The 17,380-nt window shown below is 44.3% G+C and overlaps 1 protein-coding gene across 1 annotated transcript in view; it reads left to right on the top strand.

Annotated features, from left to right (window-relative positions):
• Positions 1-17,380, top strand: part of LOC124776579 — a 349,622-nt gene that overhangs the window by 320,149 nt on the left and 12,093 nt on the right. The window contains exons 8-9 of the mRNA XM_047251626.1: positions 4,396-4,769; positions 8,153-8,314. Of these exons, the coding sequence (XP_047107582.1) occupies positions 4,396-4,769; positions 8,153-8,314 (536 nt within the window). The remainder of the gene's footprint in view (positions 1-4,395; positions 4,770-8,152; positions 8,315-17,380) is intronic.

Genomic DNA, 17,380 nt, shown 5'->3' with positions numbered 1-17,380 from the left:
TGGTTGGACTCGTTGTTGGAAGTTAATCGCCAGTAGTGTTGGGCACTTGGAAGTTAGTCGCCAGCAGTGATGGAAGTATTGTTGGGCAGTTGGAGGCGAAGGACCAGCAGTGATGGAAGTTAGATGTGAGAAGTTAGCATTGATGGAGGGTAGAGGTCTGAAGTGTTAACGTAGGCTAACGATCTGTTCATGTTCGACTTGGAGATTGAATATTATTCGTGATTATATACCTATGTACCAGATGTCAATGACGATTTATGTTCGTCCCTCAAATGGATGTCACATTATTAAGGTAAAAAATACATAATTTGGTTTGCAACAATATCTTTCCTTTGCTAACCACATGCCTATTAGTTGTAAGTGGCTTTAGTACTTAGAATTTTTTATTTAGCTGGCAGTATTGACGCTCACTGTATTGCAGTAGTTCCCGTAATGAAGACTATTGTGAGGTAAGTGCTTAATGAAATGTATAGATCATTGTTAGGATTTCTCTCCAGTCAGGGCCATTCTCTTGAATTAATTATTTGAAGTCAGGTTACCCTTTTTTCAGCAGTCAGATTGCGTTGCGATAGAATATTGTGGGTTAGTGTTGACTTGATTAAAAAAAAGTAAAGAGAAAGTAGGCTCAGTATATTCACTTTTACTCAGCTATTTCAGAATCAAATAACGTAGAAGTTTCATCTTCTCAGTCATTCAGCAATTTAAGTATTTTCCTTTATTGTATTTCAATTCCCCATTGGGGCGGGCTGGCAGCAGCATATGTGCTGCTCTTCAGCTGAAAGACAGAACAAACAATAGAAGACAGTCAAAAATATACAAAGGAGAGAATATGGTGGACATAGGTATAAAAAAGGGGGAACATAATGGAAGGCAATAGACAAAACAAAAGGCGACTCTAAAATGGAGATAAAATCCGTAAAAAAAAGTAGCGCACACAAAAAACCACACACTGCGAGAATTAAAAGAACACAAGGCACAGTATGACTGGAGCATAAAAGTATCGACAGATGGCGTAGCACATAACAAACACTGACAGCGAACCTCAAGGCAGCACACAATTAAAATCACACCTCTTCATGCACAGGAGAAACAGCACTAAACACAACACTGATGTGGTACACTGATGATGCCAGGTGCAAGGAGATGAGGGAGACCAGAAGAAGGGAGGGAGGGAGAGAGGGGAGGAGAGGGGGGAGATGGGCGGGGGGTGCGCTGAAGAGGGCCAGGTAGGGAGGGATGTGGGAAGGAAAGGGGCAAGGATTGGGTGCAGAGACTCGGGGGGGGGGGGGGGGGAAAGGAGGAAAATCCGCTCTGGGAGAAGGAGGGGAGAGGAAAAAGGGGGCCCTGGGGAGGGGGGGGGGAACAAGGCCAGGTTATAGTTGGAAGGAAGGGTAGATGTCACGGCGAAGTTCATTATCTGAGAGGGGGAGGCGCTGGAAATTGCCCTGATGAAGGAGATGGAGGGTGGGGAGGTGGAGAGAGGGAGCAATACAGCGATAGAGGCGCAGCAGCAGGTGGGGTGTGGAGAGGAAGGAGGAAACCAGAGGGTGGGGGGGATCAACCCTGCAGACAATGTAAAAGATGCAGAGATGTTGGAGGAACAGGAGGAGGTGGGGGAAGGGGATCAGTTCATACAGGAGCCCTGTGGGGGGAGGAAGGCGGATTCGGAAGGCAAGGCGGAGCGCATGGCGTTCAAGGATTTGGAGGGCCTTGTAAAAGCGGGTGGGTGTGGAGATCCAGGCAACGTTGGCATAACAGAGTGTAGGATGAATGAGGGATTTGTAGGTGTGGAGGATGGTAGAAGGATGCAATCCCCATGTCCGGCCAGACAGGAGTTTCAGAAGGCAGAGGCGGGAATGGGCTTTCTGCTGGATGGTCTGGAGATGAGGGGTCCAGGTGAGGTGTCGGTCAAGGGTGAGGCTAAGGTATCTCAGGGTGGGGGTGAGCTGGATGGGACGACCATAAAGGGTGTGGCAGAAATCATGGAGACGAAGGAGCGGGTGGTGCAGGTTGAGACGGAGGAACCACTGGTTACACCAAGTGGTGAACTGGTTAAGGTGGGTTTGGAGGGTACATTGGGACTGTTGAAGGGTAGGATAGAGAGCCAGGAAGATGGTGTCATCAGCATACTGGAGAAGGTGGACTGGTGGGGGAGGCTTGGGCATATCAGCCGTATACAAGAGATAAAGGAGAGGGGAGAGGACAGAGCCCTGGGGGACGCCAGCAGTGGGATGAAAGATACGGGAGTTGGTGTTGTGGAGGGAGACATAGGAAGGATGGTGCGAGAGGAAGGAGGCGACCAGATGGACAAAACTGATAGGCAGGGCGTAGGTTTGGAGTTTAAAGAGGAGACCGGGATGCCATACACGGTCATAGGCATTTTGGAGGTAAAGGGAAACAAAAATGGCAAAGCAACGGGAGTTGAGCTGGAGGGACAGAAGGTGAACGATATTAAGGAGTTGGTCTTCAGCGGAGAAGAAGGGTCGTAAGCCACACTGGGTAAAGGGGAGGAGGTGGTGTTGAGTAAAGTGCTGATGGATACGGTGGGAGGGAGTGGATTCGAAGACCTTACTGAAGACAGAGGTGAGGCAGATGGGACGATAGGAAGAGGTGGCAGAAAGGGGCTTGTTGGGTTTGAGGAATAAGAGGATGCGGGAGGTCTTCCACAGGTCAGGGTAGAAGCCAGTAGAGAGGATCACATTATAGACATGGGCGAGGACAGTCAGGAAGGAAAGTGGCTTTCTCGAAGGTGGCGGTAGATGACACAGTCGTGACCAGGGGCTGTGTTGCGTTTGGACCGGAGGATAAGTTTAATGTCTTGTGCTGTGATGGGAGTGTTTATGTCGGAGGGGAAGCAACTGCTGCAAGTACTGCAGACTAGGAGCAAGTGGAGCGACCGAGGTATCGGCACGTTCCATGACGGTGGGGAAAAGAGAATAGTCAGAGTGGGGATCATCTGGGATGGAGAAGACCTCAGAAAGGTGGGAAGCAAACTGGTGGGACTTACTGAGGTTGTCAGGAATGGGGCGATCGTTATGGAGAAGGGGGTAGTGGGGAGTGCAAAGGGAACCAGTAAGGCGATGCAAGGCAGACCAGTACTTGGAGGAGTTGATAGGGAGGGTGGCGTCGAGTCATGTGCAGGTCTGGCGCCAGTCTCGGCGTTTCTTTGCTGTAATAGGGTTCCGTACGTGTCGCTGTATTTGCCGGTGACGTTGGAGTGTATCCCTGTCACGAGTGCGCAGGAAGGAGCGATAGAGGCGGCGGGATTCACGGAGGAGGAGGATAGCCCGTCGAGGGAGAGTGGGACAGTGGGGGTGGATGGTTTTAGTAGGGACATGGGCCTCCACGGCGTCAGTAATTACCTTCTGAAGGAAGGACGAGGCGTGGATGATGTCGTCAGGATGGCGATAGGTAAGACGGTGGCTTTCCACCTGGGTGGAGATCGAGTCCTGGTAGGCATCCCAGTTTGCACGGTGGTAGTCATGGACGGTCTTAGGAGGGGGTGCAGGTTGTGGAGCTGGAGGGGGGGGGCTGTGAGCAGACGTTATGGTGAGAAGGACGGGGAGGTGATCGCTACCTGTGGGGTCAAGGACGGCGACGGCGACGGCGATACGCACAAGGAGGTTGGCGGAGGCAGTGACAACGTCTGAGGTGGTGGCACTTTCGGTTCGGGTGTGCTGGGGAAGGGGAACAAGGTCACCCTGGATCGTGGAGAGGAACTGATGCCACCGCCGAAGGGCAGCAGGAGTGCAATCACATAGGTGGAGAAGGTGCGGTCAATGTGGGAGATGAAGTCATAAGGAAGAGGAGCAGTGGAGCGGACATAGATGGTGGCACAGGTAATGGTGAGGGAGGGGAAGAAGACGCTGAGGATAAGGTGTTCAGTCAATTTAAGTACGGACACACACATTTAAATAAAGAAGTTTCAAGGTATGCGTGACATTGTAGCGATGATGACAGACGCCTCGCCTGGCGACTCACAGCGCTTTTGTTCACTGACAACTCTCCGTAGACATTTTGAATATTTGCAGTGCTCTGGTTTTCCACCAAAGCAAACTCAATGACAATTCTGTGTTCTGAACGGACCTCCATTACAGACGTCATTTTGAAGGTTACGTGGCGCCACCACCTATGGGAACTTCTTGTAACTATAGGGGCTGAAGCGGGAATATTCCAGGATGTCCCACAAGAAATCCCACTTTTTTTCAACCGAAACTGACAGGGAAAGAAATGTATTGCATTACTTATTGAACAATCTTCGTAGATATTAACTACGGCCCTTGGCCTGCGGGAGGTGGTGGGAAGGACGAAGATTTTCTTTGATGTAGCTTTGATATCACTGCATAAGTTTTGCCGGCACTGCTTTGCATTTACGAGTGTTGGGCGTGCGCGCAGATAGTGGTGGTGATGAGCGACCACGGCATTCGGTGGGGCGCGATCCGCGAGACGTACCAGGGCCGCCTGGAGGAGCGCCTGCCGATGCTGTCGGTGCTGCTGCCGGCGGGCTTCCAGCAGCGCTACCCGGCGGCGGCGGCCAACCTGCGGCGCAACGCGCGCCGCCTCAGCACGCCCTTCGACCTGCACCGCACGCTGCTCGACGTGGCGCACGCGCCGCGCGGGCTCGACGCAGACTCCCTGCGCGTGCGCAGCCGCGCCGCCGCAGAAGCGGCCGCCTCCGCCGACTCCTCGCAGGCGGCGCGAGGACTCAGCCTCTTCACGGAGCTACCCGCCGCCAGGACCTGCGCCTCCGCCGGCGTCGAGCCACACTGGTGAGCTTCATCTCACTGGCTGCTAACCATCCAATTCGTGTTTACTTCCGCTCTACTCAAATATTTAACCCTCCTAGTGCCACTTGGGATACACCTGTTCCCGTGAGATTACCGAAGTTAAGCACTGTCGGGCGTGGTCGGCACTTGGATGGGTGACCATCCAGGCCGCCATGCGCTGTTACCATTTTTCGGGGTGCACTCAGCCTGCCAATTGAGGAGCTACTCGACCGAATAGTAGCGGCTTCGGTCAAGAATACCATCATAACAGCCGGGAGAGCCGTGTACTCACCCCACGCCCCTCCTATCCGCATCCTCCTCTGAGGATGACACGGCGGTCGGATGGTCCCGATGGGCCACTTGTCGCCTGTAGACGGAGTGTTTTTTTTTTTTTTTCAGTGCCACTGGGGTCAGCATGACCCCATAACCACACTGGAATTATACGAGGGCAATCCCAAAAGTTAGGTCTCCTATTTTTTTGTAAGTACACAACTCTGTTTGTGTGGCAGTTGGTTACACTGTTACGACGAGTGCTTCACGCGCTGTGTGTAAACATGCGCATGCCGCACTGAGAAGATCAGTCTTGGCTTGGCAGCTGTTGAGAATGGAGCTCCCGTAGGATGTTACCGCCAAGTCCGAACTGCGGGCAGTTATTTGGTTTTTGAACGCACCAAGGGCACTGCGCCGATTGAAATCCATCGCCAATTGACGGAAGTGTATGGTGAATCGGGCATGAAAGTCAAAAATGTTCGTAAGTGGTGTAGAGAGTTTGCAGCTTGTCGGACCGAAATTTATGACGAACAAAGGAACGGGAGACCGTCAATTTCTGAGCAGACAGTGTTGAAGGTTGAGCAAAACATGCGTGAAGATCGACGGATCAAATGATTCAAATGGCTCTGAGCACTATGGGACTTAACTTCTGAGGTCATCACTCCCCTAGAACTCAGAACTACTTAAACCTAACTAACCTAAGGACATCACACACATCCATGCCCGAGGCAGGATTCGAACCTGCGACCGTAGCGGTCGCGCGGTTCCAGACTGTAGCACCTAGAACCGCTTGGCCACACCGGCCGGCTCGGCGGGTCACCCTGGTTGATCTCTGCACGTTGGTTCCTGAGATTTCCCGAAGCACTATTCACAGAATTTTAACGGAAATATTGAACTACGGGAAGGTGTGCGCAAGATGGGTGCCACGCATGCTGACTGAGGACCACCTTGCAGCCGAACAGGGACAACTTTCTGGACTCAATTGTCACGGGTGACGAAACCTGGGCACACCACTTTACACCTGAGACCAAGCAACAATCACGCCAGTGGCGGCATTCTTCTTCGCCAAAGCCGCGGGAATTCAAACAAACACAGTCTGCCGGTAAAATCATGACAACCGTTTTTTGAGATCGGAAAGGGGTATTTTTGGTCCACTTTATGCCCACTGGGACCTCAATTAACGCTCACAGTTACTGTGAGACTCTGAAAAATATCAAACGGTCTATTCAGAACCGGAGAAGAGGAATATCGAGCAAGGGTGTACACATTCTCCATGACAACGCTCGCCCACACATCGCTCGGCAAACCGTTGCTCTCCTGCAACAGTTTCAGTGGAACACAATCACCCACCCACTCTATAGTCCTGACTTGGCGCCCAGTAACTATCACCTGTTCCTTAGGTTAAAAGGACATTTGGCGAGAAAGTATATTGAAAAATCATATTTCTATTGTTTTCAAAGGTATTTTCTTCATAAATATAAAACTTTCTCTCTCTAAATAATAGTATCGAACGATATTGTGTTCAGTTTTATTTTTACAAAACATGAAAATTTATGTATGGTTTTTTGCACTGAGTAGTATTGGGGCGATACGACTGATGGACGTGGGATAAACACTTTTTTTTACCTCTGTTTTGCACAAAAACAGCACAGAATCCGCCATGTTGTCGACTGACGTCTTTATTTACGTCGGGAAAATACCTCTGTGGTCAACACTTACATTTTGTTTACAGGTCCTGCTATGGTCAAAGTTATATTATGCTTACTGTTTCTGTGTGTCTTAAAATATCTGAAATTTTTTAATGTCAGAGTGCTGATAATTCTACGTGGTTATTAAAAGAGTGTATTAGTGAGTGCTTATGTTATATGGTATTTTATAATAAATAAAAATAATGTAGTACATTTTATGTAGAAGAATTAACATTACTTTCTTTTCTTATTCCTTTTCTTTCTCTCTCACAGTTGTAATGACATTTATAAACAATAAAGACAGGACAACAGATTAACACTATGCAGAACTATTTTATGGACTGGATTGGCTCACATCAGATTACATTATTTTTTCATGGTTGTGCTTTGTGTGCGGTTATATGACTAAATTCTTGAGATAATTAGACACATTATGTTGGTAGCTATGTTTAGTTATTTTTGTAAGAAATGCTCATAATAAGCTTGCGTAACCACACTCTAATCACAGCCATGAGATGGGCTCACACTGGATTATGAGAAAACATAAACCAGTGTGAATCCATCTGGTACATTAAACGGTTCTACGTCACGTAAACCTATTGTTCTGTCTTACTTGTTTATAAATATCTTTCCAACTATGAGAGGAAAAAGGAAAGAAAAATAGTAATATTAATTCCTCTATACAAAATGTACTAAATTATTTTCATTTGATATATTACACCATATAACATAAACAATCACTAACCCACTTATTTAACAACTATTAATGTATTCAGCACATTCATGTCAGACAGTTTTATTTATTTTTAGTCGTACAGAAACTGTAAGCAAAATACAACTTCAACCATAACATAACCTGTAAGCAAACTGTAATCTTTGACCATGGATGTATTTTAGGATGTAAACAAAGAAGTCAGTCGGCAACATGGCGGATACTGGTGTGTTTTATGCAAAACAGAAGAAAAGAAAAATCTTGCTGCCACATCCGTAAGGGTGGAAATCGGCATAACAACAAGCAGGGTAGAAAGTAAATACACGTAAACAGCAGTACATCGTAAACATGCAACTCACGAATTTTAGTAATTTAACTAAATTATTGTTTTGCACAGGGCGACTGCAGTATTAAATTTGCTGTCTACGTTGTATGTACTGAATAAACTTCGAATATGTATTATGTTAACTGAAGATGAGTGAAAGCCCGAAATGCGTATTAGCTTAAATGCAAATACATAACAAAGTGGCTGGTTGCTGTGTTTATTAAAATAATATAAACCATATGCACGGAGCTCAGAAGGCAGTAAAATGGATACATTATCGATATATTTTCCACGTCCCTAAAAACAAGCGGAATGCCGTGAAAACAAAAACAGTCATATCACCACAATTTTTAGTATAGGCGTCGCCAGCAAATACGGTGGTTGTGTGCAGGTGCACGTGCCAGGAGAGTCGCCCGGTATCTACAGACAGCGAGGAGGCGGTGCGCGCAGCGACCTTCGTGGTGACGCAGCTGAACTTGCTCCTGGGCTCGCACCGCGAGTGCGCCCGGCTGACGCTCGCCGAAGTCCGCGACGCACGGCTGCTGGTGGCCAGGTAGGTAAGAGCCCTGTGTGCGACAGAGCGCGAATACACTTCGCGAAGCTTGACGGAAGTAACCGAATATCATCGATGTTGACTCTCCTAGTGACTCACGAGGAGAACACGGAAGTGCCATAACCCGACTTCCTAGAAATTCTGATCGTGGAACAGGAGCCAAAATAAAACGCCTGTCGGCTTATCAGTAGATATTCGACCAAATGGATCAGATGGCACTGAGCACTATGGGACTTAACTGCTGAGGTCATCAGTCCCCTACAACTTAGAACTACTTAAACCTAACTAACCTAAAGACATCACCTACATCCATGCCCGAGGCAGGATTCGAACCTGCGACCGTAGCGGTCGCGCGGTTCCAGACTGTAGCGCCTAGAACCGCTCGGCCACCCCGGCCGGCGATATTCTGCCATTTCTGAGAAAATGACTGTCAAAGTTTTCGACGTAGTTTAGATGCCTTTTAGCGTGAGAGAAGCTCGCCCCAACTAGTGGCACATTGGCTAGTGTCACAGCTAGTTTTGTGTCCCAAGTCCGAAACACGATAATTGTTTTTATTTATTTTATTTTATTTCTTTCCTTTATCTACCCACGTCCGTAGAAGGTTACTATACAAATGTTTCTTATCAAGTTAAGGATACAAGGGCGTTATCTTAATTGTAAAATTATAGCTAGGTTGGACAATGCGTGTCATCTATTCATTATATATGTGTATGGTATTTTCAGGGATCACAATCTTTTTAAATTCTCATATTCTTATATTTTGTTCTTATATCAATTCTTAATTCTTATAATTTATTCTTATTTTACTCTTATATTTATTCTTCAGGAAAATTTGGTGCTTTCCCTTGGATTATAACAATCACAGAAACATCCGAAACATAGAAATTCCATACACCACGAGCATTTTGCAAACACAGATTTGCCTCAGCGACATTTCTTCGTATGAATCTCACTCTGGAAAGAAACGTCGTTGACATTAGTTAGTGGTGTTACGTCGTGACGAAACTGTGAGTTCATGTTTCCTTAGCCACATGATACACTCCCTAACACGTTTTCCTTTAGTCAGAGAGTACTCACTCCCACGACGACAAATGAGGAAACGGCCGACAACGTGCTCCCACATCAAGTGCAAACTGATGATGGGGAACGAACATCGCTCACGGGTGTTTACCAGTGCTCTAGTGGCTACATCTGCTAAGGAGTGACTTCTGAGCAGAATCAGCTCAACAGCTCATGCGCCCAAGTCAATCACAAGAGTTATTTACAGATGAATGGGTCTGCTAGATGACAATTACTTCGGCTTCAGGAAAGATGAAGGCACCAATGAGGCTTCGTAAAGGAGGCTAGGTGTATGATAAATCTAAATACTTTCATAGAATTTGTCGACCTAGGAAATGTGTCTGACAATGAAACATGGAATTAAAGGTTTGAGATTTTCAGAAAAATTGGTGCACGCTGTAATGAAAGACAGATAATATTCAGTACGCACTAGATACGAGGGGGAACAATAAGAGTGGAAGACCAAGAAAGAAGTGTTCACAATGAAAGAGACATAACGCAAGCACACAGTCTTTCTCCCCTACTGTTCAACCTGTGCTTCGAATAACCAATGGTGGAAGCAGAGGATAGGATAGTTGGGTTATAATTCAGAGTGAAAGGACATTAATTATAAGATTTGCTGATGGCATTGCTGCCTTCACTGAAAGGATGGGACAGTTAGAGGGCCTGTTAAATGGAATAATCATTCTACACAGTACAGAGTAGAGGGTGCAAAGAACTCTGGACTGTGAAGAAACTGGAAAAGAAGAGAATCGCAGTGTTTGTGATTATTGTTACAGTACGATGGTGAAAAATGAGTAGCCTGTTAAAAAATGTAGTTAACACAGGAATAAAAATTAATATACTTGGCTTTGCAGGTGATGTAGAGTTAATCTCTGAAAATATAGATGACCTGCCAAGAAAGGATTTTTTTTTTTTAAAAAAAAGGGGTCTAGAGGTAAATGACGATGAATTAAATTCATGAGGGCAGAAAGAAATTACAGGACTAATATAAAGGGGAAATCTTCAGATTGATAATCATGTTTGAAAAAGTAGATGGGTTTAACTGTCTGTAGAATATAGTAAACAACATAGAAATTAGAAACAGAAGCGAGGATCAAAGCGACATCCAGAGCGTCTTCACTCAACTAATTACTGTCATCCATTTTTTTTTCGAGGAAGCAAAATAAGGATATGCTAACTATAATAAGAGCTGTATTATTATATCGGGTAGAAATTAGGATAAAAGAGAAGTACGGTATACAGGAGAACGATAAAGGTCTTTGGAAATAAAATCCTGTGAAAGAAATTTGGACCAGTTTCTGAGGGAGGAGAATGGCGTAGAAGGAAAACTAGGGAGCTTAGGAAAATGTCTTATGAGTCAGGCAAGGAGGTTGAGATGTGGCGGCCATGTCTGTAGAAGAGAAGAGGATGCTAGATTGAGAGAAGTACGAGAGCATAAGCCGATGGATGAAGATCTTGTGGGAGACTGAGGTGCAGAGACCAGGTGGCCGAGAATCTTCAGATGCTTGTAGCAAGGGAAAAAGATGACAAGGACCAGACGCTCTGGAGGAGACATCTAAAGAAGCCAAAAGCCAACTGCGGTTTGTGCGGTCAGGAAAGTAAGTAAGAAAGATAATGAGTGAGGAAGTCCTCAACAGAATCGGCGGAGAAGCGAACATATGGAAAACACTGACCAAAAGAAGGGACAGTGATAGCACATGTTAAGACAACAGGGAACAACATTCATGGTTGAAGCGGGAACTGTAGAGGGTAAAAATCGTAGGGGAAGACTGATGAAAAAGAAGCTGCAGTTCGTCAGGAATACAAATCTCAAACAAACATGTTTCATGGCTCTTTACGAGTAATTATGACGTCTTGAATTTTGACGTTCGAGTAGATGTGGCCTAAAGATAACTTCTGCATCGTCTTCTGCACTCACAGAGCGAATAATGCTCAGTTTCGAAACTGAATGTCACTTGATTGATTCTACACATATTTCTCTAAACTCACTTTGCGAATTGTTTTCGTTTCAGAACGCAACTGAATCACTCGTCAAAGTTGTATAAGAAACGTGCCCTAAAACAAGGTCCCTTTTCTCAGAGGTTCTGTATTATCACTATATTGGAGGAAATCTTTGGTTTCAGAGTTAGTTTATCTTCCATTGGCCAATTACTCTCTGCGCTATTAGCAGTCCTCAAATGGTCCGTGAATTTTAACGTCAACGAGCTACATGGCAATGTTTTGATGTCTGGGTGTACATAAAGAGCATCACGGCTGCGTGGACAGAGGATGGCACTGTGGGACTTAACTTCTGAGGTCATCAGTCCCCTAGAACTTAGAACTACTTAAACCTAACTAACCTAAGGACATCACACACATCCATTCCCGAGGCAGGATTCGAACCTGCGACCGTAGCGGCCGCGCGGCTCCAGACTGTAGCGCCTAGAACCGCTCGGCTACCTAGGCCAGCGACAGAGGATGTCTTGTGTGCATTGACAGATACAATTAAAGAAAGATAGTGCCTGTACAACGCCGAAAGTGCAAATTACTATAACGAACATTTTTACGCAGATGCGCTCTGTCATTAGTCTTCGAATAAAAGGGTGGCAGGGGGTGGGAGGAGGATGAGAGGATTTTCCCCTCTCATTAAATAGTTCCCCGGCCTCTCAAAGAAGAATTTCTTCCTTGCCAGGGAACTATTTTTTTCTTTTTACTGTAAGTATTACTACTGCTCTTTGAAAATAGAAGACGCAGAATACGTTCGACGGGGGTTGTACGCGGTACGAGAGCGAGATGTAAGCAAAAGAATCCATATTGCTAATACCAAGTAAGCTAAACAGTAAACAATTCTCAGGTTCATTAAATGGCTTGGTATTTAGGGTCACATTTCCAGCAGTTCTGCGCCAGCCATTACGACTGTAGCTTGCATTTCAATTTCTTGAAACAGTTAGTGTTCTATTCTTGGTCAGAGTGGTTCAATTTGTGACGATAAAGCGTAAAGTTACGGAAAGTAATAACAGTGATTTATTCCAGTTCGAATCTCAGGCTTCAACTTCAAGGAATATTAATACTACAGCTTCTTAGTAAAAAACTGCAACATTGGAACTGATATCTGTTACTGAAAATAACAAGTGTATTACACTAATCGGGGGATGTGTCGACAAAGCCGGATTTCAAAAACGGAAAGGAAATCGCCTCTGGCTTTTATCAAACAGTTCCAGGAAATACAAAATCACGGTGCTCTTAAAGACAGTAAAACGCACATTGAGCTAACTTTTACCAAAGGATTCAATGCAAACAACAGCAAAAAGCTAAATGATAAAATTAGTGATCATGGTAGGAGCAAATTTCACTTGAAGAGCGAATCTATTTTGAATGATAGGAAAAAGGAAGTAATCGAAAAATCTTTCTCTGAAGGTTGCAGAAAGTGGGAAGAAAAGAATGTAGAGATATTACAAGCGACCGCGTGCGGTTTTAGAACAGCGTATCTCATATCTATAGAATACGACCCGTTCTTACTTTTTAAAACTCACGTGTTTTGGAGGCTCTGAATTGTTTCGATATAGGGGACATTATAACTCTCCCTTTCAGTCCGAGAGGAAGAATAAAATGGGGCAAAGGACAAATATTGGTAGTTATTGCGATTTTGAGACTGAAATGTGTCGAACCGTTGTCTGCTGCCTGAATAATTCGCTACCGCGTGAAAAATAATTATTGCAGGCGTGTCAAATTGATCGCGCCAAGTTATCGGACTTTGTAGAGAATTAATAACTGCAGGCTCTGAAAAAGTTTGTTACCGTCAGTAGAGATCTCCATGAGATGTAAAAAGCGGCTGCTAATTGTTCGTCGGCAAACTGTTTTTCCGGAAAACATTACAAGTACTTACAAAAACTCAACGCCTGTTCTATTAACTGGGAAAATAATGATTATTATTATTTAAAATAAACACAAATTTTCATGTTGACACATTATTAACGAGAATTACTATTGCTTACATATTGAATGGCCAAGGCAGGAGAGAGAGAAGTGTCTGTCTCTAAAGAACGAGGGAGTGTGTGTCTCTTAAAAACAAGTGACGAACAACTTAAAAAATTCTGAGCATTTGGTTGATTTTCATTGCAATCACTGATATGCACTAAGTCTGCCTTCTCTGCCCTTGAAAAGTCATTAGATTACATAAGCTGCTGAAGTCGAATATTTAGCTACTAAAACATTCAAGGATCATTCGAACCTTCAGACAGAGTGATTGAATTGTTCACAAATTTCAAGTACCAGCTTCAAGGATTAATGGACAGCACAACTGCAAGGTTTTTCATTGGTAGTGATAATTTATTCTTGAAACAGTATGACATTTTAAATAAAATGTGTTGGCCACAGAAAGAAAATAAGTTGATGTTATTTGGTGATGCCAAAATCGACTCCTACCTGTAAAACCATGAAATTAGTGCCTTCAACCAGTGACAGTTCTGTTGTTGTAAAATTAATTAAGGAAATGTGCCTGTTCAAGCAAGTGGAAAAGGAAAATTTAATTCGAAAAATTTATGGGATCTGATGCAAAGGATACAAATAAAACCAATATTTTCCGCTGAGTGTGAAAGGGGGTTTAGTATAGTGAATAATACTTACTAAGCTCCAGAGTGGAGTGTAAACAAAAACACTGGCTTCTGTTATGTTTGTGATTATTAATGAATCGTGTTTAAACGGTTTCCCTACTGAATGGCTTGCAGCAAAGTGGATAAGAGCTGTACACCACTCCGCAATAGATGCCTTGTGAGGGAGAGAGTCTACAGAAATATCGTTACATCAAAGCAAAATGTTTACGTAAATTAAGTGAGTGGATTGTTCTTAATATTTCCATCTAATAGAATTGTCACTTCTTCAGCGTTCCTATATATCCATCTCAATGGTACTACTATTGTGTTGTATGTAAATAACACACCAGTACTGCCACTAGTACTGGTGTTACTATTGTTATCGCTATAAGTATAACACAAATATTGATTCTTAAGCTTACCCCTGTAATGAACCAATCTTATATGTTCCTCAATGAATATATTGTATTACTTCTTCGTAATAACATGCTACGCAATGTTCTCATGTTGCAGCTTTAATTTTCTGGGTTAAAGGTAGGTTACATTACATTAAATTCAAAACAAGTACTTACCTTTACAAGATAGCTTCAGCGTCTAGCGATCTACTACTACTGCGCAGTTTTCTATATAATGAAATCCTGGGTGTTACTATTTACTTCGTCTGAAGAATTAACAATTTCAGTTCACAATCGGTGTTTGTTTGGCACTTCGCATCATTACTAAAAACAAATTTTTAAATAAACAATGTAGAAAATATATCATTTTCACATTGTGTTTAAAGAACTTAATGAAAAACTGAGTGATAGCAACCCGAGAGTAATTCGGACTAATCTCATGAAGTCCAGTACCAAAATCTGACGCACTTTGCCCCAAAAAATTGTATACACGAGTGTATATATATTATGAACATATGTTTCAGAACCTTCAAGAACAGATAGTAAATCCAAGTAGCATGAATACAGTTTTGGTTATTGAAACTGTTCCCAGTTTTATTATATACTACTTTCTGAAAATAAATATTTAAGTGAAAATTTACAGGCCTAATAATTAATAATGAAGGTTGCAAATTTTGAATGTTTAAAAAATGGAAACTTCCTGTTATTTTTATAAAATAGATTCCATTATCGATAGTAAACTTAACAAAATCATAAATGGAGACAGATATTCTGTTTGCATACAACACTGAAGAATGAAAATTATTGCATCTAATGTAGACTTCTTCTCAGATCATATACTTTTAATATACTGAGTGCTAATTTTGTTGGTGTAAGATTGATACCAGATAACATATCGATATATAAAACACAAAAATATATTTACGGGAAAACTGTGTCTGACAATAAGAAACCTATGAACATCCATAGGTAAGAACTATACAATTTACGTAAAAAAATCAACTCGAGTCTAGCTAAAATTTAGGTGGTATCTAACAGTTCAGTAATCGAGCAGGGGTTCCTGTAGGACTAGATTCATTGTACTTTCTCGCCAGAAAGTCTGATTTGAACATTGTGTGTCATGCGTTTCAACAGTTGAAGCCTACACTTAGTAGAACGCCTAACAGCTACAGTCAGCAAATCAATTGTATTAACAGGTTATGCGAGTACGAACGATAATTCTACAACTGAGTGGCTTCTGACTATAATGCCAAATTAAACAATCAGCACACTAACAAGTGAGATGGCCGCCTATAACGATGTAGTGCACAGTTCATCAGGCATCAGCAAACAAAGCGGCCGCCCCTTCAGAACAGAGGGGTGAACTCTCCCAGTGCTAAGAACGGCAATGAATTTCTGCACGGGTCACAACGTATTTTGCACAAGCGTTAGCAGATACTTGCAACTAGAGCGCCGTCCGGTAGCATGTGATCATGTCGTGGTAGAAGTACCGTATGAAGAAGCCGGGTCACTTCTCCGCATTCAACAGCACGGTAAAGACGTCATCAGCACTGTACGTTGAATGCCACGTCCTGTGTGAAGGTGGCTTTACGCGTACGAGTCTGCCTTCCACGTTTAGGAGTGTCTTGTGACATGAAATTCCATGTCATGATGTCACAGAACTTGTCCAGCTCGCTCCACGTACACATGCGAGGACGACCTGAAGCCGCCGGCACACTGGACGAGCTAGCCAACGTTGACGTGACTTCACTTCCTGCTGTTTCACGCTGAGGAGGCATTTCGTCACGTGAAATACAAAATACGTTCTGCGATATTTCGGCAACGTACCGCGTAAACCAGTAGGAAGCAAGAACGTTTCCTACGTCACAGGCAGAAAGCAATATGCTGACGAAGGGACCGTACGTACTTGCCCTCACCGATTTGATTCATATTGATGAGGTATGTAGAGCATGGCTAGGACTTCAAAATACACACAATAAAAAAAAGTTTTGCATCACTTCGGTTCCGAGAGTTCCGGAATCTGTACAGAAAACTGGAATAGAGATCAACATACACATCATGTCCGCCTTTTTTTTATTACTTATGAAAATCACACATTGCATTTTGTACCACCATACAGCGAGACCTTCAGAAGTGGTGGTCCAGATTGCTGTACACACCGGTACCTCTAATACCTAGCAGCACGTCCTCTTGCATTGATGCATGCTTGTATTCGTCGTGGCATACTATCCACAAGTTCATCAAGGCACTGTTGTCCACATTGTCCCACTCCTCAACAGCGATTCGGCGTAGATCCGTCAGGAGTGGTTGGTGGGCCACGTCGTCCATAAACAGTCCTTTTCAATCTATCCCATGCATGTTCGATAGGGTTCTTGTCTGGAGAACATGCTGGCCACTCTAATCGAGCGATGTCGTGAACCTGAAGGATAACTCACAAGATGTGCACGATGGGGGAGCGAATTGTCGTCCATGAAGACGAATGCCTCGCCAATATTCTGCCGATATGGTTGCACTATCGGTCGGAGGGTGGCCTTCACGTATCGTACAGCCGTTACGGCGCCTTCCATGACCACCAGCGGCGTATGTCGGCCCCACAAACTGCCACCCCAAAACACCATTTTGCTGCACTCGCTGGACAGTGTGTTTTAAGGCGTTGAGCCTGACCGGGTAGCCTCCAAACACCTCTCCGACGATTGTGTGGTTGAAGGTATATACGACACCGATCGGTGAAGAGAACGTGATGCCAATCCTGAGCGGTCCATTCGACATGTTCTTGGGCCCATCTGTACCGCGCTGCATGGTGTCGTGGTTGCAAAGATAGACCTCGCCCTGGACGTCGGGAGTGAAATTGCGCATCATGCAGCGTATTGCGCACAGTTTGAGTCGTAACACGACGTCCTGTTGCTGCACGAAAAGCATTATTCAACATGGTAGCGCTACTGTCAGGGTTCCTCCGAGCCATAATCCGTAGGTAGCGGTCATCCATTGCAGTAGTAGCCCTTGGGCGGCCTGAGCGAGTTTGGTAAAAAATTTGTGGT

The sequence above is a fragment of the Schistocerca piceifrons genome, chromosome 2 (assembly GCF_021461385.2).
Source record: "Schistocerca piceifrons isolate TAMUIC-IGC-003096 chromosome 2, iqSchPice1.1, whole genome shotgun sequence".
NCBI lineage: Eukaryota > Metazoa > Arthropoda > Insecta > Orthoptera > Acrididae > Schistocerca > Schistocerca piceifrons.
This window is presented reverse-complemented; position numbering and strand designations above follow the sequence as displayed.